We start from the raw sequence: 25,368 nt of genomic DNA, 5'->3' as shown, positions 1-25,368 counted from the left end.
ATGTTTGCCTGTTGTACCTTGACCATACATCAGTGTAATTCAGTGGTTAATTTGTAATGATAGAAGTGCTGGGGCTCAAGCAATTTTTTTTTTTACATTCATAACTGATGCAGCAAGCCTCAAGGTGCCAAGGCTATAAACTGCTAGCCCTAGAGGTGCCAGGGTTCAGCCCTGGCTCAAATTAAGATGTAGTTAGATTTAAGCTCATCAGGGCAAAGACCATGTCTCATTTTGTATCTTGTATAGCACTAAACACCTGTAACGTTTGACCCTTCAACCCCTAGTCCCACTGAGCAGCACTTACTCATGTCAGCGTCCCATTGAATTCGCTTAGCGAAAAGAGAGGTGGGAGAATTGGGCCCTATGCTATTAGTAAATGATTGCTCCTTGAAGCACAAACATTTTTATAAACTGGTCCTAAAGTGAATGAGACCTTTGTAGTGTAGACAGTTTTTTCATGCTCTGCTATAAAATGGAACTTATAAAAATACTGTATCTGTAAGATCTACAGCACATGAAATAAATGAAAAGAGAGCTTTTAATGAGTTTGTTAGCTGTTGCATATTAATATAATCTTATCTTAGTGAGTGAAACGTCCAGGACATTGAAGAAAAAGGTAGGTGAATGGGATAGTTGGTCACTGAAGTACAACTACACTAGAATAACTAGTGTCTGTTATTACAGTTACATTTAGCAATTGTGCTACACTGCTAGTCTAAATAGGACCCAGGCTTTTTTTTACCCTCACATCATGAAAATCTGCTCATAGGTTAAAGTGTCATGTTCTAGGACTTCTGCTATTGCACTGGTGCAGCATGACCTCTGCAGGAAGTTGCTGTAATAAAAGTACTAATTTGTCTAGCATATACAAGGCTTTAGAAAAACCTGTGTACAAAAGCACTGAGACTGGATAAAGAGCTGGGAGAAGGGGGAGACTGGAACTGGTGTGAGAAGCTTCAGAAGGGGATACTGAGACTGGGTAAGCAACGAGAATAGGCCTAAGACAAGGAGCAGGGAATATCCGCACTACTACACAAGAACGACCATAGCAGGTCCAACCAAAGGTCTGTCTAGCCCAGTATCCTGTCTACCGACAGTGGCCAATGTCAGGTGCCCTAGAGGGAATGAACAGAACAGGTAATCATCAAGCGATCCATCTTCTGTCGCCCATTCCCAGCTGTTGATGGACCTGTCCTCCATGAATTTATCTAGTTCTTTTTTGAATCCTGTTATAGTCTTGGCCTTCACAACATCCTCTGGCAAAGAGTTCCACAGGTTGATTGTGTTGTGTGAAAAAATACTTTATTTGTTTTACAACTGCTGCCTATTCATTTGATGGCCCCTAGTTCTTATGTTATGAGACGGAATAAATAATACTTCCTTACTTACCTTCTCACACCAGTCATGATTTTATAGACCTCTATCATATCCACTTGTAGTCATCTCTTTTCCAAGATGAAAAGTCTTATTAATCTCTCCTCATGTGGAAGTCATTCCATACCCTAATCCAGGCTTGCACAACGTGCGGCCTGCGGAAGCTCACCATGCAGCCTGCAGCAGGGAATCAAAGGGCTCTGGGCTGCCCGCAGCCACGGGGAGCCCAGAGCCCTTTAAATCCCAGCTGCGACCGGGATTCAAAAGGCTCTGGGCTGCCCGCAGCCACGGGGAGCCCAGGGCCCTTTAAATCCCAGCCACGACCAGGATTCAAAGGGCTCTGGGCTGCCCGCAGAGATTCTCGCCAGCGGCTGAGATTTAAAGGGCTCAGGGCTCCCTATGGCTGCAGGCAGCCCAGAGCCCTTTGAATCCCCGCTGCGGCTCCAGCGGATGGGCTGGGGCTGGGATTTAAAGGGCTCGGGCTCCCCTCAGCGGCAGGAGCTCTGGGCCCTTTAAATCCCTGCCCCAGCCCCGCAAAGCTCCGGGTTCCCCCAGCCACCGGAGCCCTGGGCCCTTTAATTTGCCCCTGACAGCTCCCAGTCACCTCTTCAGCTGGGAGCCCCTGGTTGATTTAAAATCAAGTATCACCTCCCCACCCCCAACCTTCCTTTTTGGCCCACAGCTGTTTTGGTGGGGCAGTGCTGGGGAAGGAGGGTTTGTTTCTGCAGGGCTGGGCGGTGCTGGGGCGGGGTGTTTCCGCAGAGCCGAGAGGTCCTAAGGGGGGTGTTTCCACAGGCCGGCGGGTTTCGGCCCTCAGCTGCTTTCTTTGGAGTAATGTGGCCCTCGCTGCTTTAAGAGTTGTGCAGGCTTGCCCTAATCATTTTCCAGTTCCAATGTATCTTTTTTGAGATAGAGTGACCACATCTGCATGCAGTATTCAAGTGTGAGTGGACCATGGATTTATACAGAGGCAATATGATATTTTTTATCTTACTATCTATGCCTTTCCTAATGATTCCCAACATTCTGTTATCTTTTTTGACTGCCACTGTACATTGAATGGATGTTTTCAGAGAATTATCCACAATAACTCAAAGATCTCTTTCTTGAGGAGTAACAACTAATTAGGCCCCATCATTTTGTATGTATAGTTGGGATTATGTTTTCCAATGTGCATTGCTTTGCATTTATCAACACTGCACACAAATCTATTATTAAAAGAGCATCATTAAGTTTGCAAAGTCTAAAAGCTAAGAAATGCCAGGATTAAGGTTGCCTGTGATCACATAATTAAGGACTACTACAGTGGATACAAAAAAAATTAGCATTGTATGGGCAACCTCAATTCTGGCATTTCCTAACCTTTCAGTGCTTGATTTTGCAATTTTAATAAAGCTGTTTTACATATATAGTTATTTACTCCTGATATTGTGATTGTTTCCAGTTACTCTAATCATGATCAGGACCCAACTGTACTAATACCTAGTGAGTGACAGATCCTGCACCCCAAATTGCTTAGGCTCTGTCTATACAAATTACGCCCCCCTCCCAAAAAAAACACAATAGGTTTCAGATAGGTCAATGTTGTACTAAGTCAGAATAGGGCTTAATGTGGTTAAAATGACATTTGAATATTGGGACTATGCAGTGCTAATGGGTACGTACAGTGTTATTCATAGAGTTCTGCTCAATGAATTTTATTTTTCTCACATAATACATTTCCTTGTCTTGACAGTTGTTTTTCAGAAAGGTAGCTTACTCATATGTGCTCTGGCCACACTGCAATTCAAAACTGAGCTGGCTGTAATTGTGGTCTTATTAGCTAGAGCAGATGTTTGATCAGCATGGCTTTAGGTTCTAATTGGATAGCTAGCTTTCAAAATGCTGTCCTATATATCCTGAAATGGGCCTGAAAATAGAACAAGCAGATCTCAAACGTAACTTCCTAACCCCCCTTCCTCAATATAATAAACAAGCACTGGACAGAATTCTCTCTAAATGAAATGTCAAGCACTAAAATAAAAACCCAATAGCTAGCTACATTGGATCTTAGGCATAGGGAAGGAATTTCCTGTGTAGCAACTAGTTGCAGGGAATAGGTTGTAAAAAATTTAAGTTAATATCACAAACTAGGACCTTCAGACAATCCAGAACTATTATCTGAGACTTAATTATACATTATATGTAAGGTGGGTATACAACTATTTGAATGACCATATTTAAAGGCAAATTATCAATGGTTCACTGTCAAACCAGGAGGATGTAGCTAGGGGAGTCCTGCAAAGATCAGTCCTTTGTCTGGTACTATTCAGTATTTTCATTAAGGACTTAGATAATGGAGAGGAGAATGTGCTTAGGAAATTTGCAAATTACATCAAGCTGGGAGGGGTTGCAAGCACTTTGGAAGACAGGATTAGAATTCAAAACGACCTTGACAAATTGGAAAATTGGTCTGAAATCAAAAAGATGAAATTCAATAAAGACAAAGTACTTCACTGAAGAAGGAAAAATCAAATAATCAAATGCATAACTACAGATAGGGAATAACTGGCTAGGTGGTAGTACTGCTGAAAAGGACTTGGGGGTTATAGTGGATTACACATTGAAAAGGCACAAAAAATGTGATGCAGTTGCAAAAAAGTATTTTTATATATATAAAAAAAATTCCCCTCTCACCCCTATGGGTGGTATGTGTCTTCCTCAACCTCAGGTCGTCTACCAGAGGCCTGGGAGTTTGAGGGTTCTGCGCAGTATCTTAGCTGTTCCTAGCACTGCACTCTTCTGGACAGAGAGCTCTGATGTTGTTCCTGGGATCTGTTGGAGCCACTCACCCAGCTTAGGAGTCACAGCCCCGAGTGCTCCTACCACCACTGGGACCACTTTGGCCTTCACTTTCCACATCCTCTCTAGTTCCTCTTTCAGGCCCTGGTACTTCTCCAGCTTCTCATATTCCTTCTTCCTGATGTTGCTGTCACTTGGCACTGCTATATCTATCACCACCGCTGTCTTCTGGTCCTTGTCTATTACCACGATGTCTGGTTGATTGGCCAGTACCTGCCTGTCCGTCTGGATCTGGAAGTCCCACAGAATCTTAGCCCTGCTATTCTCCACAACCTTCTGCGGAATCTCCCATCTGGTCTTGGGAGGGTCTAGCCCATACGCTGTGCAGATGTTCCTGTACACAATGCCAGCCACTTGGTTGTGCCGTTCAGTGTATGCTGTTCCTGCCTGCATCTTGCATCCTACCACTATGTGTTGGACTGTCTCTGAGGCCTCTCTGCACAGTCTGCACCTTGGGTCCTATTACACACACACACACACACACACACACACACACACACACACACACACACACACACACTCTCTCTCTCTCTCTCTCTCTCTCTCTCTCTCTCTCATAAGCCGGTTCATTTATAAGCCGACCTCCACTCCCCAAGATAAGTAAAAATGGAAAATTTTTATAACCCATTCATAAGCTGATCCTATAATTCAGAGGTCAGCAAACTTTGGCTCCTGGGCCATCAGGATAAGCCTCTGGTGGTCCGAGATCGTTGTTTACCTCGAGCGTCTGCAGGCATAGAGGTAACTTCCCTAATATTACTTGTAAGCAACTGCATCAGTAGCCAGAATGTGATCATGATTAGGAGGGGATGCTCTTAGGGACTAGAGTGATTGGGGGATGAGGAGAGAAATATAAAACAGCTAGATGAATGGGGAGTGAGGGTGCTCCAGGTGATCTCATTTGGGAGGAGAGAGGTTCTGTGTTGCAGCACACTATCCCATGATGGGAAAGTTTGAGAAATTCACCACCACCACTATGCCCAGTCTAGGCACTTGGGTCATCTAACTGAGAGGTCTAAAAAGAATGTTTGCTAACCTTTTTGTAACTGTTGTTCTTTTGAGATGTGTTACACATGTCCATTCCAATGCAGGTGTGCATGCCCCGAGCACAGTTGCTGGAATTTTTTCCCCTAATGGTATCTGTTATGTTGGTGCCAGCACCCTCTGGTGCCATGCACTCATAGCGCTGGTATAAAGGGCCCTGCCAACCCTGCTCCCCTTCAGTTTCTTCTTACTGACCGCCACCGAAAGAGGGGACAGAGGGTGGCTTTTGGAATGGACATGTGCAACATATCTTGAAGAACAACAATTACGGAAAGGTTAGTAACCATTTTTATTTCTTCGAGTGCTTGCACGTCCATTCCGATATAAATGACTCACAAGCAGTTGTACAGGAGGTGGGTTCGGAGTTCAAGTACAAGATGACTGCAAGACTGTGCGGCCAAAGCCGGCATTGTTTCTAGCCTGCTGTATAACAGCATAGGGTGTTGTGAATGTGTGAACCAATGGGTTGCTGCCCCGCAGATGTCTTGAATTGGGACTTGCGCTAGGAAAGCAGCAGAGGAGGCTTGAAACCGTGTGGAGTGAGCCATCAGATTAGCTGGAGGAGATGTTTGCTAGTTCATAACATGCCCAGATACAAGAAGTAATCCACAATGAGATTCTCTGTGCAGAGATGGGGAGACCCTTCATTCTTTCTGCTATTGCTATGAACAGCTGAGTAGATCTGCAGAATGGTTTCGTCCTTTTTATATAGAAAGCTAGCACCCGCCTAACAACCAATGAGTGGAGGAGCTGTTCCTCTCTATTTGCATGTGGCTTAAGGTAGAAAACTAGTTGGAAGATTGGTTGACTGCAATAGAATTATAAAACCACCTTCGGAAGGAATGATGAGTGTGGTCACAACTGGCCTTAGTCCTTGAAAAAGATCATATAAGGGGGCTCGGATATGTGGGCCCAGATCTCTGAAACTCTCCTGCCTGAAGTGCTAGCCACCAGAAAGGCCACCTTCCAGGAAAGGTATAACAAGGAACATATTGCTAGTGGCTCAAACAGGGTCCCTATAAACTTTGATAGAATGAGGTTCAGGTCCCAGGGAGGGATAGGATCTCTAGGCTTTTGAGAAAATGAATCACCATCTCATGTGAAAATATAGATTGGTTGTTCACCTTGGGATGAAAGGCAGAGATGGCTGCTAGGTGAACCATGCCTAACGAGAGGGCTAGACCTCGTTGTTTCAGCTATAAGAGGTATTCTGAGATGGGCTTCAGAGATGACTGCAAAGGTGGAATTTGTCATTAGGAGCACCAGATGGAGAACCGTTTCCATTTCACAAGGTAAGTAGCCCTGGTGGAGGGCTTCCTATTGTCCTGTAGAACCTCACAGACCTGCACAGAGCAAGCCCACTCCTCCGGATTCAGCCATAGATCCTCCAAGCTAACAGATGAAGAGAGCTGATATTCAAGTGGAGGAGCCAATCATGGTCCTAGGAGATCAGGTCCAAGTGTAGCAGAAACCTTAGTGGTGCCTGAAGACCTGGGCAGGTACCGTGAGCACTGAATCCAGGTGATGACAAGCGAGTATACCGTGACTAGCCAGGCCTGGAGAGGACTGAGACATAGCCTCAGACAATAGAGTATGAGTGCCTTGAGGGGGTGCCCTGCATGGGGGAAATCCCCAAGAGTTCCAAAAGGGCCACTGTATAGTTTCCAGTCCCCATGGACCTGGTGGCCAAATGTTTGGAGGTACCGCTGAACTCAGGGCCGTGGGTGGAATAGGAATTGCCCAGGAAACGGCAACGTTGGTTGTGCCGATGAGGGGAATAAGGTCCCACCTCCAAATCCAACGAGCTGTTCTGCGGTGCCAAGGCAATGTTGTGCCTCTCGGAATGGAAAAGGTTGCTGGAGTGGAGATCTTGAGGCTGTCAATGGAGGTTTTCCCTAGACAGTGGCTTGGGCACCAGGCAAGAACCTGGTAATAACTCCCTGTTGCTTGGCTGCACCAGCAGTGCGAAATCTTGACACTCCGTGGACACTGGTGCTGGTAGGGTAAGGTCCTCAGCCTCTCTAAAAACCTCAAGGTTCGACAGCACCACAAACAGTCTGGTACGCTGTCTTCCCTGAGTAGGTGGCTCTTGTGCAGGTGACAGAGGAGCTTGCGGCGGCACTGGAGTTGCAGGCACTTGACAGTGTAGTGCCAGGGATGAAGAGTGCCCCAACACAGGTATCACTCTATTTTTGTTTCCTTTCACCTTTGACACCAGAGGCCGGCTCTTCTTTTGGCCTTGTGGTGCTTCTTCTTCGGCACCAGGGAAGAGGATTGGTGCAGAGATTCACGAATCTTTGGAGGAGAGTTCTGCACTGAGGCTGAGGTGCTTGGTGATGAGTCCGAATGTGACTCCAAGGCAGATCTTAAGGCTGCCTCCATGAGGAGGACCCACAGTTGTGCAGCTTGGTCCGACTTGGTTCAGGGTCAGAAGTGCCTGCAGATTTGGCAGTGGTCTTTCCTATAAGCTTTCCCCAAGTACTTAAGACAGCTCCAGGGCAGGTTGCTGAAAGGCAAAGACTTACCACAGAATGCTCAGCGCTTGAAATCTGGCAACTGAGGCATGCCCTGGCACCGGGGAAGCGGACAATCCCGCTAAGCATGGAGGCATCTACAACTAATTCCTAACTACTAACTACAACAACGATTCACACTAAAAACTGGAGAAAACCATAGGAGATTAATTGCTTGAGCAATGAGGGGATCCAGCAACTGTCACAGGCATTAAGAAGGAACTGAAGGGGAGCAGGGCCCTTTATATTGGCGTTATGAGAATGTGGCACCAGAGAGTGCTGAAGCTGATGCAACAGATATCATTGGGGGGGAAAAATTGGCAACTGTGCTCGATGCGTGCACACACCTACATTGGTCATATGTGAGCACTCAAAAAAGAACTTAAATGTCTGCCCCCGAGAGAACATACAGCAGTTCCAGTACTGACAATACCTTGTATATTGAGGCTCTTTGGGGGGCTCCATTTTGAGAGATCAGGCTTCATTCAACACTGTTAGGAAGTGGTGATTTTTGAATATCTGCTTCATTTATATAACTAATTTACTCTGACCCAGTGTGAGAGGGCCTGGGGCTGGCTTTCAGGGGAAATAGTTTTATTACTGTATTTAAACTAGAGTGCATTTTATTGTAGTTTCCTATGGGAAAAATGCACTGTACATATGAAATACGTAGTTTAAGCAATTCAAAAGCAAAATAGTGACCTTTCCAGAATATTCATCTTTCAATTTCTTTTTTGAAAATGCATTCCCTTAGTCAATAGCGTATGAAATACGAGCACAGGAAGCTTTATATGAAGTGTATAAACGTGGGTTTGGAGGAAAAGGCAATTGGTATGAAGATGTCATTTTCAAATAGACATCAGGCCCAGTTGCAGCTTGTGTACCACCTGCTGCAGGTCCGTGGAGACCTAGGAGAATGTGTAAGGTGTAAGCCAGGCACCATTTGCGCCTCTGGGTTCATTTCTCATTCAATTGATTAGTTATTGTACTGAGCAAAACTCCTTCATCAGGTTTATTAGAACAGATCAAAGCACTTAGAACATAACCTCCTGGAGATTTCCAAATTTAAAATAGCTGTTGAGGCCAGCATTTTTCTTGTGTGTGTTGATGTAGAAATAATATAACAACAATAGCAGAAATTTTCAAAAGCTAACTCACTGTGCAGAATAGGGGGCAGGGGGAGCTTGATGACCTGGCAGTTGAAGTTCCCATAGCAAATATGAGCATGTTTGCAGAAACAAGAAATTATTGTTGCAAAACATAACACTAAATATGAAGGAACAACAAAACTTGCTCACTGTACAAGTAAAATATTTTATTGCAACTCGGAAATTTGCAAACTCTCTGAATTTTGACAGTCAATCTTTGTTTTCCCAATCATGTACACAATCGTCAGAAATACATTCTGCAGATTATATCCTCATCTACAACTGTACAACCCCATCAGCATTTAGTGAGTTTACAGATTATGCCCTCAGCGATATCTGTGCAGACAACAGACTTGCACAGGTGGAACCGAGCATACTTTGGTCTGCAAAATCTTTCTTACTGTAGATGGTGCAGAGGATGAAAAGAGGATTGTTAGAGCCCAGTTTGAGTTTGTGCAGCTGACACAAGAAAAATCATATATACTGAGCAAATTTGATATGAAAATGAGTGAGACAGTGAACATAGAAGCCACCATTTTTTACAAAGTCACTTTTTTTTAGGATAGAACTACAAATGTAGAGGCATGCATTGGAGCAGGAATAGAGTTACATAAGTCCAAAGCTAGTGCAGAGTACAAGAACTCCAGCAGATGGCCTTCTGTCCTTATATCACCCCCAGAAAAAACATGAAATCAATGTGATTTGTTGGCACAAGGCTGCCACCTGATAGAATTCTGCAAGGCAAACTTCATGAAGTATTCTGGCCCATATGTAGGACTTCTCACACTGGAGTAAAAGAGTGCCACTTGATTACTGAAACATTACAGGGCCTACCTCTTCAAAACCTTAAACTTTCCAGAACTGAAGTGCCTATACTCTCAAACAGGCATTGTTATTAATGAATAACTGAACATTATTGAACCAACTTCTCTATGTTATATGGCTACTAAGTACCTAACCTTCAATAAAGAAACAAATTACAAAATATATCTTGCTAGGGTTATACAGTGAACTGCAATCAAACTCAGTCTATCCACTCCTGACAATATTTCTATATATTACCACGGAATTTTCCTGTAAGGCCAAGCCTGCAACATGCTGAATGCCCTATTATTCTATTGGGGCCCACTAGAGCTGAACATGTTCCCCCAATTGCAATATCATACTGAGTATCTCTACTGAACATTTTTTACAAACTTAACTATCAGCCAAAATCACAAAACACTTCTATCTTTAGATCCTTTTATTCCAATGTGATACTCGCAGACTTTAATGATCAGATTACCATTTTCTTTATGTCTTGCGTTCTTCTGGTGACAAAATTGGAAAAGCATTTCATACAGAATCATTTACAATCCATTAGTTCCAAAACCCAGCTTTTTAATGTCTTTGAAAGACTAATTTGGAATAGAGCCAACTTCAGACCGAGAATTTTTTAAAATTTAATCAGATAAAGTAGACGCTATTTCTTGAGAGACCAGAACTTGTTCTATGCTTGTTTGCTTTTTTTCTTCTATCTGTATAACTTGTAGTAGTGGTCTATTAAAGCAACGCAACTTTGCAATCATTTTTTTTAAATGCACAGCTCTTCTCTTCTTGACTCTAACAGGTATTTGAAAGAAACTGATACAGAACCCATCCCACAACCAGATCTTCTAAGACAAGCCTGGAAGCACAAAGTACCAGTCTCGTTCAATAATTTATCTTACCCTTTTCTCCTTACCTATCATTTCTCTTCATCTTCCCTTACCTGAAATTCTGTCCTATCTTTGCTTCTCTTCTCTTTATCTGGTAAGATCTTTGGGACAGGGAATATGTCTTACTCTCATTGTAAAGCACTATGTAAATGATACCTTAAAAAAAAATCAGACCAATTTTTCCTTATCTTTTTTTCTGTAGATCGATTTAATACAAAGTTTTTCTACTTTGCATTAAGGATTATTCTAATTATTATTCCTACTTGGTGATTTGACATTTACTAATACATGGTACCATTATTAATAATGTTTTTAACATACACATGTACATCCACTTTTCTACATGAAGACATTTTTAAGGAAAGAGTTCCCTCTTGTGTCTGAACAATATCAATACAGGTAAATATCATTACCTGTAGCATTCTGTGTACACTGCATTTTCATTACAGCTTACAGGGCACGAAGAAGATTAGTTTTATATTAACTCTCCAGTATCCACCTTCATCATGAAATACAAAGCCAGTGTGTGAACATGGAGCCTCCTGGACTCTCAGCAGGCCACCATCTTGGTTCTTCTACTATCCAGCTGCCTTTGGGTTACAGAATATGTAAAGTAACATTGCTAATACTAGACAATGCTCTCATATGACATGATAGAAGTAGCTTTATACTAAGTATTTAGGCTTGGCAGAATTTTATTTTTATAATTTAATTGGATAATCTGTTTATTTTAAAGCAATGTTTCTATTTTATTTATTTAAATTTTCAGTTGTGAAAAATTATAGGATTTAAACTTTTTTTTATTTGACTTATTTTCACAGTTGCAGGAATTTACGTGCAGGGTTCTGACAAGTATTTAATGACAGTAGATGTTGAAATTCAAAAAGTTAAAGCTTTATAACTTTAAAACACAATTGTCAATACCACATTCGCAGGATAGTAGAACCCTGGAGTTACAAACACCAGAGTTACGAACTGACCAGTCAACTACATACCTCATTTGGAACTGGAAGTATACAATCAGGTAGCAGCAGAGACAAAAATTAATAAATAACAAAGCAAACACTGTATAGGACTGTGTTAAATGTAAATTAAAAAAATTAAGGGAAAGCAGCATTTTGCTTCTGCATAGTAAAGTTTCAAATTTATATTAAGTCAATGTTCAGTTGCAAACTTTTAAAAGAACAACCATAATGTTTTGTTTAGAGTTATGAACATTTTAGAGTTATGAACAATCTCCATTCACAAAGTGTTGGTAACTTTGAGGTTCTACTGTACAATGCTCTACCACCTGCTCCTGCTGCAGCTGATGCTGTGACTGTTCCAACTCAGTCTAAGATCTGAGATGCTCCATACTACTCTACACTCTTCCTTTGGAAAATTCTGCCAAGATTTACCAAGTGGTTTGTGAAACTCGGCAAATCTTTTGGTGAATTAAGGCTGAGTCCTGGGGAGTTCTTACCAAAGGCCTGTACAGACTAAAGAGAACGTTTTAATTGTAGCTGACTTGGGGAAAAGCTGCTTCTACAATCATCAAAGTCCTAGACATATTCACTACAATTGATTTTTTTACTATATGGACATGAAAGTCACAGAGAGAAAATAAAACCACTTATGTCTCCTCACTGAAATGCTGAACTCTGAGAGGGTTTATATGTAACTTGTCAGCTTTGCTATGCTAGTTTCTAATCTGTATTACATTTGCTGCTGTGTGGAGCTCTAATGAATTATTTAACTTCATTAGGATTATTAGTTAGGTGAATTTAACAAGGTCCCCTGTTAACATAGTAGGCAGAACTCAGAAGGCATTAACATGCACATTATCATTTCTGTATATAACAGTGAGGCGTGAAACTCACAAGCTTCAGTTTGAGTAACAGTTTAAATGTATATCCAAAGTCAATACCAACCCATGGCTGCATGTTTTAGAAATCTCATAAAAGTACATTATTTTCTAGTTCCAAATACACTAAAAGTATAGTAGGATGTGCTCCTTCAGTGGCATTTCAGTATTTCTGCTTCAGGTCCAGGCAAAACCCAGAAGTGTAGGTTTTGAACCTTATAAATAATTACATATATATTTTAAGCAGAGCCATGAGCTAGTGCTGATTTTAAAAGACAGTTTAATTATTAATTCTGAAAAAGTTGTTATCTACTTAACTTTCTTTTTTCTGTTCATGAATTGTTCAAAATAGGTTTTGATTTTTACAAATATATTTAATTATCCAACCAGCTTATGCAAACAGATTTCAGACTATTGGTTGATTGAAGACTTGTGCCACTTTGACTAACTGCTCTCTGTGTGGCGTGACTGATCCCTTAATTACATGTTGTCTCTGCTCCTGACTGTATAGCTGAAATGTCTGAGCAAGAACATGGTAAATAGTAAAAAATGGGAGTCTCTAAGAAACCTCTGAGCATGTGCAAACTGATTTCTTTTCAGAGGTTTACAACCAGGAAGATGTTCCTGCTTCAAAGCACTTAGCTGTTAGAGCTTCTCAATGAAATGGTTGAAATAATTTGTTAAGTGGGCAAATAATGTGTTTTTTGCCAAACCTCATTCGAGGAAAGAGCTTAACTATTCAGCCTGAGGCAGGCACCTAGCATGGAAAACTGCAGCCTAACCAGTTAAAGATTGGTAAAGCTATAAGCAATTGAAACCAGAGTTCTATACAGCAAGGGTTGGACAACCTTAACTATTAGCAGTACTACCTGTGCCATCTAAAATAAAGGGATTGCTCATCCAAAGTGACACCAATAGTAAATATAAGGCTTGATCCTGCAAGATGCTCATCACCCCACACTCCCATTGAAGTCAGTTGAAGTTGAAGGCTCAGCACCTTGCAGGATTGAGCCCATTAGGATAATACAAGAAATCTGCTGACCCAGACCTCACCAAAAGCCTGGAGGAGGGAGGTGGGTAAGGATGGACTTTGGGATGATTGCAGAAAACTAACAAATGTGGCTCTAACAGACCAGATGGGCCAACATATTGCAAAGTCAAGGACCAGTCATGGCAAATACCCTACCACAGATCCCTCTCATTTATATCAAAGGCTCTCTAGATCAGGTACCTCCACTGATCTCATCTGGGGTTGCGTGGCACTGGGAAAGAGGCGGTCTCTTGAGTAACCAGATCCACAATCACTTAGGGTCCATAAAAATGAAATGGAATATGAACATTTAAAAAATAGGACAAGCACGTCACTGTATTGCAGCTGCCCCCAAAGTGACTCTCTCTAGCATGTCCAATCAATCGATAGCATCCCATCTGTGTCAATTATGGAAAAGATTAAAGCAAAAAGAGGTCACATTAGTTCAATAAGCCAGAAAATTTCTGATTACGAGCCAGGGGTATAGATTATTTAAGTAGCGCTTCTATTGGCTGTGAAATATACAAAGACGATAAATGGCTTGTGAATCAATAGAAGCTGTGGTTTATTGATTCACAAGCCATTTACGGAGTAAATATGTTTGGAAGATACTTTCCCTGTAATGTTGGTCCCTTTTCGATGTTTAGGAAAATACAAATCTGAACAATTTAGATATATCATTCTAGAAGCCCCCACTTTTCTCCAACAATACAAAAATTTGCAAAGTATTTTTTCATTTCAGGAAGTATTCTTACTGAGGACACAGGCAGACACATTAATGGGCAGAACTGTAATAGCTCTACATGAGAAATATCTTATGGCTGAGAAGTTGGACAATCTTAAATATTTTAATTATTGCATATGGTCATGTAATTATTTGGAATCACTGAATCAATGATTGTCTACGAGCATTCTCTAAGCATTCATTTGGTTAGAGTTCTGGAAAATGTCTGTGTCCTAATTAAACATTTCCTAAAAGAAACCGTAATGGAAAATAAATATCAGTCCTTATAAAGGAGCCATTTGCCTAATTAATTGTAATTTAAATAGGTAGAGAAAAGGCAATGTCTCTCCTCATTTGCAAATTTCAGAGATTGCTGCATTAAATGTTTTTAACTTTTACAAAATGTAGGAAAGTGATTGTAATGACCTTCAATTAGGAGGTGCTAGAGCAGGTGGAAGAAGATCAGAGGCTACAAAAGTCAAAGAAAATTAATAGCTTTTCATGATAAGCAGTTGAGAACTCTCCCATGTTCGTCTGGTTTTTTTGCCTGAGTATACAGAATACATTTTACCATACAGTTCCTGGCTTCACTTATACCCATCTACTCCCATGGATGTCAATGAGAACGCAGAGTTATAACCGAAGACAGGATTCGGCCTAATATATTTCAAGAATACATTACTTCATAGATAAGTTAAATGATTAAAGACACAGTTGTCCTTGGCATTTTATTGCATCAACATTAGGCCACGAATACAGCACGTTTGACGCACAGCACATTTCCTGCATTCACATTGTGTACTAAGATTAAGGAACAGTGCTATCAAATGCAACTGATTAAACCTAACTTCACCAGAAAAAATGTTCCATCTTTTTAAAGAGAGCTGACAACCACGACCTTTTATAGTTGGCTCGTATTCAACATAACTTTGCAGGAAATCCCAGATTGTCATTGTCTCAGCCTAAGCCCCCTAAGCTAGCTGTGATCTAATATGTTGTTTACACATTTTCTCTACACAATATAGATGTGTGTTCTGGTTGCTGCAAGCAATCAATCAAAAATGGCTATCACATGTGACCAGGTAATGGTACCTAAAACATGCAACAATATCATGAGTTCCTCCATTTCAGTGAGTATCAAGTACAGAACAGGGCTTCGTGTTCTATTGCTTGTGTGAGGGAACACAGACCTGGTCTACACTTAAAAGTTAAGTTGACATAGCTAAATTAGTCAGGAGTGTGTAAAATCCACATTCCTGACCGAAGTAACCATGTTGAAATAACCCCCAGTGTAGACACAGCTATGTCAACGGAAGAATGAGAGGAGGCAGTGAAAAAAACCCTGCTATAGGTGTAGGCTACATCTACACTATGGGATTATGTGGTTGCGTTTAGACTCTGTAGCGTGGACATATCCTAAGTCAGACTGGACATGGACTGAACACGTTTTACAAAACTTGACAGCAACACAGAGACAACTGCTAGCAATCAGTCAGGAAGTCTAACTTACATTATAGACTGAGCACAACTGCCCAGTTTACTCATTCTGTGCTACTGTGTTTCGATCACTTCCAATGCACAGAAAAAAAGACTACATGCCACCAGAGACGGATTAGGGTATTGTGGGGTCCTGGGCCAAAGTAAGTGAGGGCCTCTCCCTACTCCTTCTGCCTGCAGTCCCATCCCCGTGCGTCCCACCCCCCCCGCTGCCCCTGGAGCTCCTGCCAGGGAAATGGGTCAGGGTACAGGGGCTTGCCCCACTCTGCTCACCCGGCACTTCTGTGGGATTGGGGTGCGGGGGCTTCCCTTGCCCGCCCAGCGCTCCTGCCGTGGAGAGAGGAGTCAGGGCACAGGGGCTTCCTCTGCTCCCTGGCAGGAGTTCCGGGCAGGCGGAGTGGGGTAAGGATGCAGGGGTGCCTATTTTTTCGAGGCCCTCCAATTGGCCGAGGCCCCTGGGTATGGGCCCCACTGGCTAATCCACCACTGCATGCCACCCTTAACTGTTGATATGTCTTCATGCTGTTGAGCAGTGGATAAGTAACACGCTCCAGACCTTCCTCTATCAAAATGAGGACAATTGTTTTCATAATCCCCAAAGGCTGTGAACTGGGTAGAGCAGACAGTGCTAACAACAGCTACCTGACAATGAACAGAGACCTGGCCATTGTGCTTGAGGCACACTGAGCGTAATGATGTTAGCAGGAACAGCTACACCTCACGACATCAGCAAGGATTTCCTTTTTTTTTAAAAAAAAGGCTGAATAATGTCATCTGAAAGGTAGCAATAGGGCAGAGAATGATCACATATCCTAACATGAGGACACTTCCTCTCACCCTCAACTCCCTACCCTATTGATGAATGAGTATTCAATATTAATATTTCAAACAGTGTGGTATAACTATTGTAGGCTATAATGCTTTGCACCATTCCTACAGCATATGATTTACAAACTTACAGAAGGTGCTATCAGGAGACTGCTCCCGGCTTCTGACCCCGGCTACATGTCCCATGGGTACAAATTAAAGTCCCAGCTCTTATGCATTCCAAACTTTCTGAATAAAGCCAAGGGGAGGTTTTGGTGCACAATGGATGAAGGATCAGGCTCTAAAGCAGGTTTTGAGTTATCTTCTCTTGGAAATAAATGGTAAGTTACTGAACATTCATATTTAGACAAATATTCCATATTTTTAAGCTGTCAATAGGAGCTAGAGATGCTAAAGTAACAGCAACCAATGTCCTGGAACAGGACCTTCTGAACAGGAAAGTATGTGGTTAAAAGGAAAAATGGGGAGAGAACAGTAAAAGTTTAAGAGGAAGAAGAAAGGTCAACAGCAGGGCTGGCTCCACAGTTTTTGCCGCCTCAAGCAGCGCGCTGAATTGCCACCGTGGGCAGAGGGGGCAGTCCGTGTGCCCTTAGGGCGGCAGGTTTGTTTCCACAGCGGCAGCAATTCAGCGGCAGTTTCTGAAGCCGCCGCAGACAGCTAAACATAGAAGCTGCTGCCAAATTGCAGCCACCGCGGAAACGCTCCTGCCGCCCTAACGGCACACAGACTGCCCCCGCCGCCCACGGAGGCAATTCGGCCACTGCTTGAGGGCGAAACAACAGGGACTTCCGCCCCTTGCAGACTGCCGCCCCAAGCACCAGATTGGAATGCTGGTGCCTGGAGTCGGCCCTAGTCAACAGACACCAGATCTCAATCAGGGATCAGAGCCTCACATTTAGATGTGAAAAATGGTTTTAATAAGCACAGTGGTCAGGATATACTAATATGGGCCCCAGTCCTGCCAATTCCTCTGCAAGGGAAAGAGCCCTGCACCTATATGGTGCTGCATTGACTTCAATAGGACTCCATGTGGAGTGCAGGGACCCAGACGTGGAGAAATGTTCAGGATCAGGGCCGTAGTATTAGTCACTGCATTAGTATTATTAAATGCGTATTTTCATTGTGTCAGCCTTACTCTAGAATTAGTTATTCTTTTTAAATAAAAACGAAGAATATCCTACAAAATTACCAAACCTGTTTCAACATACGCACAGCCCAAGTCTCCAAACCCATCCCCCAGGAGTTGCTAGCGTGAGTAAATACTAAGGTAAGTATGGGTTTGCTGGATCAGGTGCTTAAACTGGTAAGAGACTATTTTGTGTGGTGTCGGTGTTACTTTTTCTCTCTGACTACGTTTAACATGTATTAGGCTTAGAGGCACACGAGTAACTGTGCCGAGAGGGCTTACATGAGTTGTACGTGGTGTTTGCTTGTGTTACAACCAAATCAAGCGGAAATTGTTTTGTTACCCTCACCAGGAGCTGAATTCACAAAGGGGCTTAGGAGGTGTGACCCTGAGTGTCGCAACACCAAACTTCCAAGTGCCTAGAAAAATCACAGGAACAACACTGCGATCCACAAAGCCTGAGGTAGGCACCTAGGGGCCCTTTACACCGAATGGGGAGAGAAAGTCACTTTAGACTGCAATCCACAAAAGCCAAAGCCAACATGCTAGGCACAGAACTACCTAAGCTAGCCCATGGGAGATAGAATCATAGACTTTAAGGTCAGAAAGGGCCATTATGATCATCTAGTCTGACCTCCTGCACAACGCAGGCCACAGAACCTCACCCACTCACTGCTGTATCATGGCGATTAGAGGCCTATGTCTTAAACCCCAGCCCTCTCACTGAGTTCAGTATCTACACTGCAAAAACAGATCTGCAGCAGTGAGTCTCAGAGCTCAGGTCAACTGACTCAAGCTTGTGCTGCATGGCTAAAAGTAGCACTGTAGACATTGAACCTCAGGCTGGAGCCAGGCTCTTAAACTCAGGCCTGGTCTCACTAGGGGGCAGATCAAGGTAAGTTACGCAACTTCAGCTAGACTAGATGCGATAAATGGATCCCCACTGGATCGACTGCTGCCCGCCGATCTGGCAAGTACTGTAGACATACTCTCAGTGAGGGGAGAAGGTCTCAGCTCCAGCCTGATCCCAAATGTCTACTCTGCAATTTTTTAGCCCCGTGGGATGAGCTGATGTTTGCTGCCATAGGTCTTTTTTCCAGTATGGACATACCCTAAGTCTGGACTGCAGGGAGGTGCCTATCTCTGCCAGTGATCTATAACCAGGAGCCCCTCTCCTGGAGTCAGGCAACCCAGCCACCTAAGGCATTTCTTGTGACAATGAATCTGGCAGACAGAATGAGTTAGTTATCACCACCCCCACCACATCTACTTCTCCAGCCAGATTTTGAATGGGATCTGATCAGTTAAGCAGCCTCTAAGCAAGCCTACTGGATCTGGCCCCAAGTGCAAAATAGGCAGGAGGAATGCCTATTTTCCCTCGCTTTGTGGGTCACCCTGGGGTTTTGGCAGGAGACAGGTGTCCAGACACTTAGAGGGAGGTGGCTATGCGCATGCTCAAAGGCAAAAACATAGGCACCAAGGGAACTGTTCCCCTGAACCTTAAGTGCTGAGTGAGATTAGGTGCCTACAGCGTTTGGCGGGAGTTTTGTGGATTGCAGTGTAGCAAAAGCTGGTCTTAGGTGCCTAAGTCTGGGGGTTAAGCAACTAAACACCTTTTGTGAATCTTGCAATCTTGTGACCAGTGACATTAATGGGTAAACTTGCAGGAGGAGGATTTAATTTTAAAATTGCCAATGATGAAGTATTCACCATAACTCTTGGTAAATTGTTCCAATGATTAATTCCCTCACTGTTAAAAGTGTACACCTTAATTCAAGTCTGAATTAGTCTAGCTTCTACTTCCAACCGCTGGATCATGTTATACCCTTCCCTTCCAGACTGAAGAGCCCATTATTAAATATTTGTTCCCCATGTAGGTACTCATAAACTGTAACCAAGTCACCCCATAATCTTCTCCTTATTAAACTAAATGGACTCAAGGAGCTCAATCTATCACTATAAGGCATGTGTTCTACTCCCTTGCACATTCTCATGGCTCTTCTCTGAACCCTCTGCAATTTATCAACATCCTTCTTGACTTGTGGACACCAGAACTAGACACGATATTCTAGCAGCAGTACCACCACTGCCAAGTACGGAGGTAAAATAACATCTCTGCTCAAGATTCCCCAAACATTTGTGGTCCTAAAGTAATATGAGACAAAAGCATTTTGGCTTTCTAAACTATGTCCAAGCAGAGGCCCTGTTATTTATAAGTTGTGTTTAGCTAAGCGTTTTGAGTGCAAGCACCAATTTTAAAATTTCAAGAGAACAATTTTAAAAGTACATTATCCCCTGTAGGTTTCAATATTTATTTCTGGGGGCATGAGGGAAATGGCATTGTAAAAATAATGGTATTGTATGCACTTGAACTGCACTCCCACTGGTTGTCACCATTTTTCTTCATTAGTTTAAAATAGCAATGTATATTTAATGAGAAACTACCACCCATGAAAACTTATTTAGGTCACAGTGATGACTACAGGCATATAAGTGCAAGAGAGAGTCAAGTTTACTCACTCAGAAAGAAGAGCTTTTAGCCTAGCCAGGAAACTAAAGCTTCTGAAACAAAAGACCGGTTATGCTTCATTTCAGACTTGTTTATAACAAGCATCCTTTAAACCACAGTCTCGAGTGCTAACCAGCAAGATGCTAAGCAATCTTAACTGACTTCAGTGGGAATTGAGGATGCTTAGAACCTTGTAGGGTTGAACTCTTTTGTGATGGGTGCCCACCCCACGCAAAGCCTCAAGCGATTAAAGTGGCTAGGCAGGCCAATTAACTGCCCAGACTGCACCTGAGGAAGAAGACAGGCAGCAGGTCACAAACTGGAAAGGGGCTTACCTGGAACAGGAGGGACCCATATAACGCCCAGGAGCTGTGAGCAGAAAGAGGTTGTTAGGACATAGTCTATGGCCACTCCCTGGGACAAGGGAGCTTGGGCTGGCAAACCCAGAGAGAGGGAAGCCCAGGAAAACAGCGGCAAGGGATAGGACCATACAGACCTTGGCTGGTTGTTATAGGTTCCCTGGGCTGGAACTCAGTCTAGAGCGTGGGCCTGGGTTCCCCTACCAGCTGTGGTAAGATGAGGCCCTGAAGCATAAGCCCTTATATCAGAGGCCCTGTATGAGGCATAAGGCCTGAACTAAAGTATTGGTCAAGACTTTGCTAACATAAAGCAAACTTAAACTGTGAGCCAGAGGCAGGCCCTGCTCACAGAAGCTGGCAAGAAGGCTGATGCTGCAATTAAACACATACCTTAAAGGTGCTAAGCACTAGTAATATAAACATGTGCCAGGATGGTACCAGAACAGTCTGACCCATCCTAAAGACAGGAGCAAAAGGGTAATATGATGGATAGTTATTTTGTTCAAACCAACACGTACAAGGTGAGAGGCGGCACCTTACTACGTAGAGGGGTTGCATCTCAATACGTCAGCAGTGATGCGTAACTTGTTCGTACCTGTGTATAAGAATGCATTCCTGGGGCGATGTCTTTGTCCAGCCTAGGGGGCAGTGGAGACTTTCGCCACTGACTGAGCCAGTCCATTGTCAGGGGGCACATATTCGTAGTATGTCCTATAGAGTCTGCGGGAAACTATTACTGTACTTCGTTTGGCAATAAACCTGGCCGGGTGCCTTTGTACCTTATCAGAGTCAGAGGTCATTGGGGGTTCTCTTGGGGTCTACTGTGTCAGCGATCTGCAGAGCCAGGGAAGCACACAGGGGGAACACATGCACGCAGCCAACTGTTAACATTAAACAGAGAAGTGCACCACACCAGTAACATCTGACGACACTAGCCACTGGGATGTGGTGCAGGACGTTGGAGATGCCAGCCAGACAGTTGGTCTGGAAGGACTTTGATTTCCCCGGAAGGAGAGGACCTTAATGATCTGGCCAGAGGACCCAGCCACAGACAGGAAGCTGCAACTCTGGGAGTGAGAGGGGCACAGGCTGAAAGAGATGATGGGGAGAGACACCACCAGAGGAGGCAGCGTCTGGCAAGAGTTAATCCCCAGAGCTGCCAGGAGGAGATGCAAGACGTGGTGCGTGAACCACGTGACACCTTTCTACAGAAGAGAATTAAGACTTTGCTCCTGCAACAAGCTCTGCATGGACAGAGACTTGAGTGGCATCATTATTATTTATATTATCATAGCAACTAGAAGCCCTAGTCATACACCAGGATCTTACTGTGCTAGGTGCTGTACAAACACAACAAAATTGTCCCTGCCCCAACGAGTATCACAGACGTCAATGGGATGTGACCTCCATGGAGCTCCTTAATTCGTACAATGCAAAATAAAGAGGTGATAAGTAACTGTGTAAAATTCTCACCACAGGATTTACGTTGAAGGAGCACTTCATTGTCCTTTAAATTGGTGAAATAGTTTACAAAACATTCTGTAACAGCAAAGGAGTTGCCAATAACTTCCAACTATAAAAAAAAAAGCAAAAAAAAAAAAGCTAATTTCTGATTTCCCGTTGTGACCTTTTCTGGAATACTGCTTCCTTGGTTCTATTGCCTACACTAGGAATCGGCAAACTTTGGCATGCGGCCTGCCAGGATAAGCCCTCTGTCAGGCCAGGCTGGGTTGTTTACTTGCCACGGCTGCAGGTTCGGCTGATCGCAGCTCCCACTGGCCGCAGTTCGCGGAGCATCAATGGAGATGGCAGGAAGCCGCAGCCAGACATCCCTCGGCCCACGCCAATTCCTGCAGCCCCCATTGGCCTCTGATACTTAATATATTTGTGTGACCAGACTGGGTACTAAATGTAAGCGTGGGAATGGTACCGCTATTGTGGGGAGCTTTCCTGGCTTCTGCACGACCCCGGTGAAATGGGTTAGCGGAAGAATCCGAGTCCTCACTTCCACTTCCTTCACTTCCTTTACCCAGAGGCCTCTCTGTCCTTGAGGCCTCCCCTTCCACTCTCCTGTCTGGCAGAGTCCTCGTAACCCCGACAAGGCTGGGCCCTCAACCCTGCTGTGGTCACCTAAGACAGAGGCTAGGGTGTCCGCACTCCGGGGTGCTCTCTCTGCACTGGACACTTCCCTGACCCACTGATCATTACATATAAGTTAAACAAATACAAGTTATTTAATAAACTATTAATTTAAAAAAGAATAAGGAAAAATGGGAAAGGTTAAAGAAAACATCACCCTGCTGTGTGTCAGGGAACATCACAAACAGTGTCTCTGGAATGTCAGGGCAGTGCAGTCTCTGTTCCCTGTAGGTCCCAGGTCTTCTTCTCAGGCCCTGGCTATGCCGCAGGGATGCTGCGGGTTGGACACTTGCTTTGGTGGTGGCCACACACCTCCAGGCTTTGGGTGGTGGGACCCTTCTTCCCAGCATCAGCTCCCCGTTGGGTTAAGATCCCCCTCCCAGTCTGGCCTGCAACGACCCTTGGCTGAGGGTGTCTTTCTACTCTGGGCCCTTTGCCCAGGGTCCCTCCTTGGCAGACCCCACTTGCTCACCACACTCGGCTTCAGACTGCTCCAGCTCCAGCCCCAGCTCCACTGTTCTAGCTCCAGCTTTACTTTGCTTTAGCACTGATGCTGCTGCTCTGCCTCCAGCCCCCAGGCTGCTTCTCTGGCCCCTCTGGCTCTGTGGCTGCAGCCACAGGTCTGCTCTATGGGCTGCTTCTGTGACTCTGCTCCCAGCTCTGACCTGCTTCCTGGGCTGCTTTTCTGGCTCCTCTGGCTGGCCTGGCTCTGCTCTCCAGCTCAGCTTGGGCCCCTGCTTTCTCCTTAGGTTGGCCCCACTCTGTCTGACCCAGGCAATTCCAGCTCACACAGAGGATGGGATCCGCCCTGGTCTCCTGACTCCCTGATTAGCCTGCCATCCCTGTCAGTCAGGCTGACCTGGAGCATTGGCCTCTCCCCATTCTTTTAGTACTGGGCGCTAGCCAACCAAAACTGAATGTTAGTAAGGGGATAACAATTCCATTACATAAAGTATACAGCAAACCTGATCTCCAAGTAATCCAGAGAAAAGAATTCTTGTATATTTCAATACATTGGTGGCTCATAAAAACAGAACTGACAGGCAGAGCAAGATGACAAACTGACCTGGATATATGTTTTTGAAAAACAAGACCATCTTAGTGCCGAGAATCTATTTTCAGACAATCTAAAATACACTTTAATTATATACTGCCACTTTACTACTGACAGCTCACTGTGATAAAGTGGCAATTGCCCAGTGGAAGATGGCTGCCTTGGATGTTTACCACCAGTAGAGCATCAGTTTGGGGCTAGGGGGGCCATATTTGGTGAAATTATGCTGCATGGGAGCATGACTATACATCAAATACTGCAGGGGTGTGTAATCCAAAGTGGTACGTGTGGTCTTAAGAAACCCGGAAGTCTTAGAACTGTGCTAGTTGCACGGATGGTAAACATACACCTTCCACATCCACCATGTTACAAATAATATGTAAGACAAAATCTTTAAACTCTTACCAAAGCAGGAATTGACAAAGCCATACCACATGCAACCATACTCTCCTCCAATCCATCTGCCATGGATGTTGGATGCAAAACTGAGTGTGGTGCCAGAGATGCACACTAACATGTCACTGGCACTGATGTTCAGCAGTAGCATGTTCACAGGGTTGCGCAGGGTTTTGAACTTGCAGAAGAGTATGAGAACGATCAAGTTATTCAAGAAGCCAAATACCAAGATAAATCCAAGGAAAACAGCCACTATGGTGTGCCCTGTTCTAGAGAGTCCAGATCTTGGCTCATGAGGATCTGTAGATGCTCCAAAGCTCAGGTTGGCTGTCCAGTTGGTACTCATTTCTGACATTATAGTAGGCTGGAGAGTGCAGAAATATTAAGTGTTCTACTCTCAGATCTTCTCGCCACTTTACAGAAGTATCTCTCCATTACAATACAAATCAACACTAGATTCTTGTGGTCTTCAGTCAGTTGGCAAACTGTTTTTTGACTGTCAATAATAGAAAATAGTGTTAATAATAGAAAATAGTGTTTCAATAGTGCTCATTTTGTAATCATTTGTCTATGAAACTCGTAGGCTGCATAACAGAAGAGACTGAAAGGTTCAAGGGCACCATCGTTATTTTAAAATTGGACTATTTCAGATGATTACTTTTAGATCAAAGGTAGAAGGCATCTTAAAGAGCAGCCAGATCTTCAGAGCAAAGCAATTTCTAGTAATTGTGATCAGTCCCATTGTCACAAATGGGTTCTTCATGACAAAAACATCCTGCACACACAGAAAGAAAACAACAAGCATTACATCCAAGACAATTCTTTTCATATCAATACCAAGAGGCTACATTGTCTGTTAACAGTTCTTCCCCTTTGGCAAGAAGAACTTTTGTTAAAACTCAGTCTTTTGTTTTCTCTCTGCATGAATAAAATCAGTTATCTGAGGTCTTAGAGTGCTTTTTGCATTTATGAAAGCTATTCTAGAAGGCTTCCCTCTAGCCAGCAGTTTGTTATGCAAAAGATCACTTAGGCACTTTATAAGACAGGCACTAGCGTGAGAAAATATTTAATAAGGAATATGATTTTATTTAAGCACTCCAGTGTCTCTCCTGCTGTGTTCATACAGTTTCCTATGCAGTGAAGTCTCAGTCCTGACTGGGGCCTTGGGAGGATGGGGGAACCTACTATACCATACGTACGCACTGATTACTAAGAATCTGAAGGGAAAAAGGAAGAGAGTTTTCAT

The 25,368-nt window shown here is 43.6% G+C and overlaps 1 protein-coding gene across 1 annotated transcript in view; it reads right to left on the bottom strand.

Moving 5' to 3' along the window:
• The window catches only part of LOC116829118 (pinopsin-like), a 111,301-nt gene extending 86,824 nt beyond the window's left edge, over positions 1-24,477 (bottom strand). The window contains exon 1 of the mRNA XM_032787745.1: positions 24,132-24,477. Coding sequence (XP_032643636.1) covers positions 24,132-24,477 — 346 coding nt within the window. The remainder of the gene's footprint in view (positions 1-24,131) is intronic.
• Positions 24,478-25,368: the final 891 nt, after the last annotated feature.

This window comes from Chelonoidis abingdonii, chromosome 1 (genome assembly GCF_003597395.2).
Source record: "Chelonoidis abingdonii isolate Lonesome George chromosome 1, CheloAbing_2.0, whole genome shotgun sequence".
NCBI lineage: Eukaryota > Metazoa > Chordata > Testudines > Testudinidae > Chelonoidis > Chelonoidis abingdonii.
The sequence above is the reverse complement of the archived record's forward strand: the minus strand, read 5'-3'. Positions and strand labels throughout refer to the sequence as shown.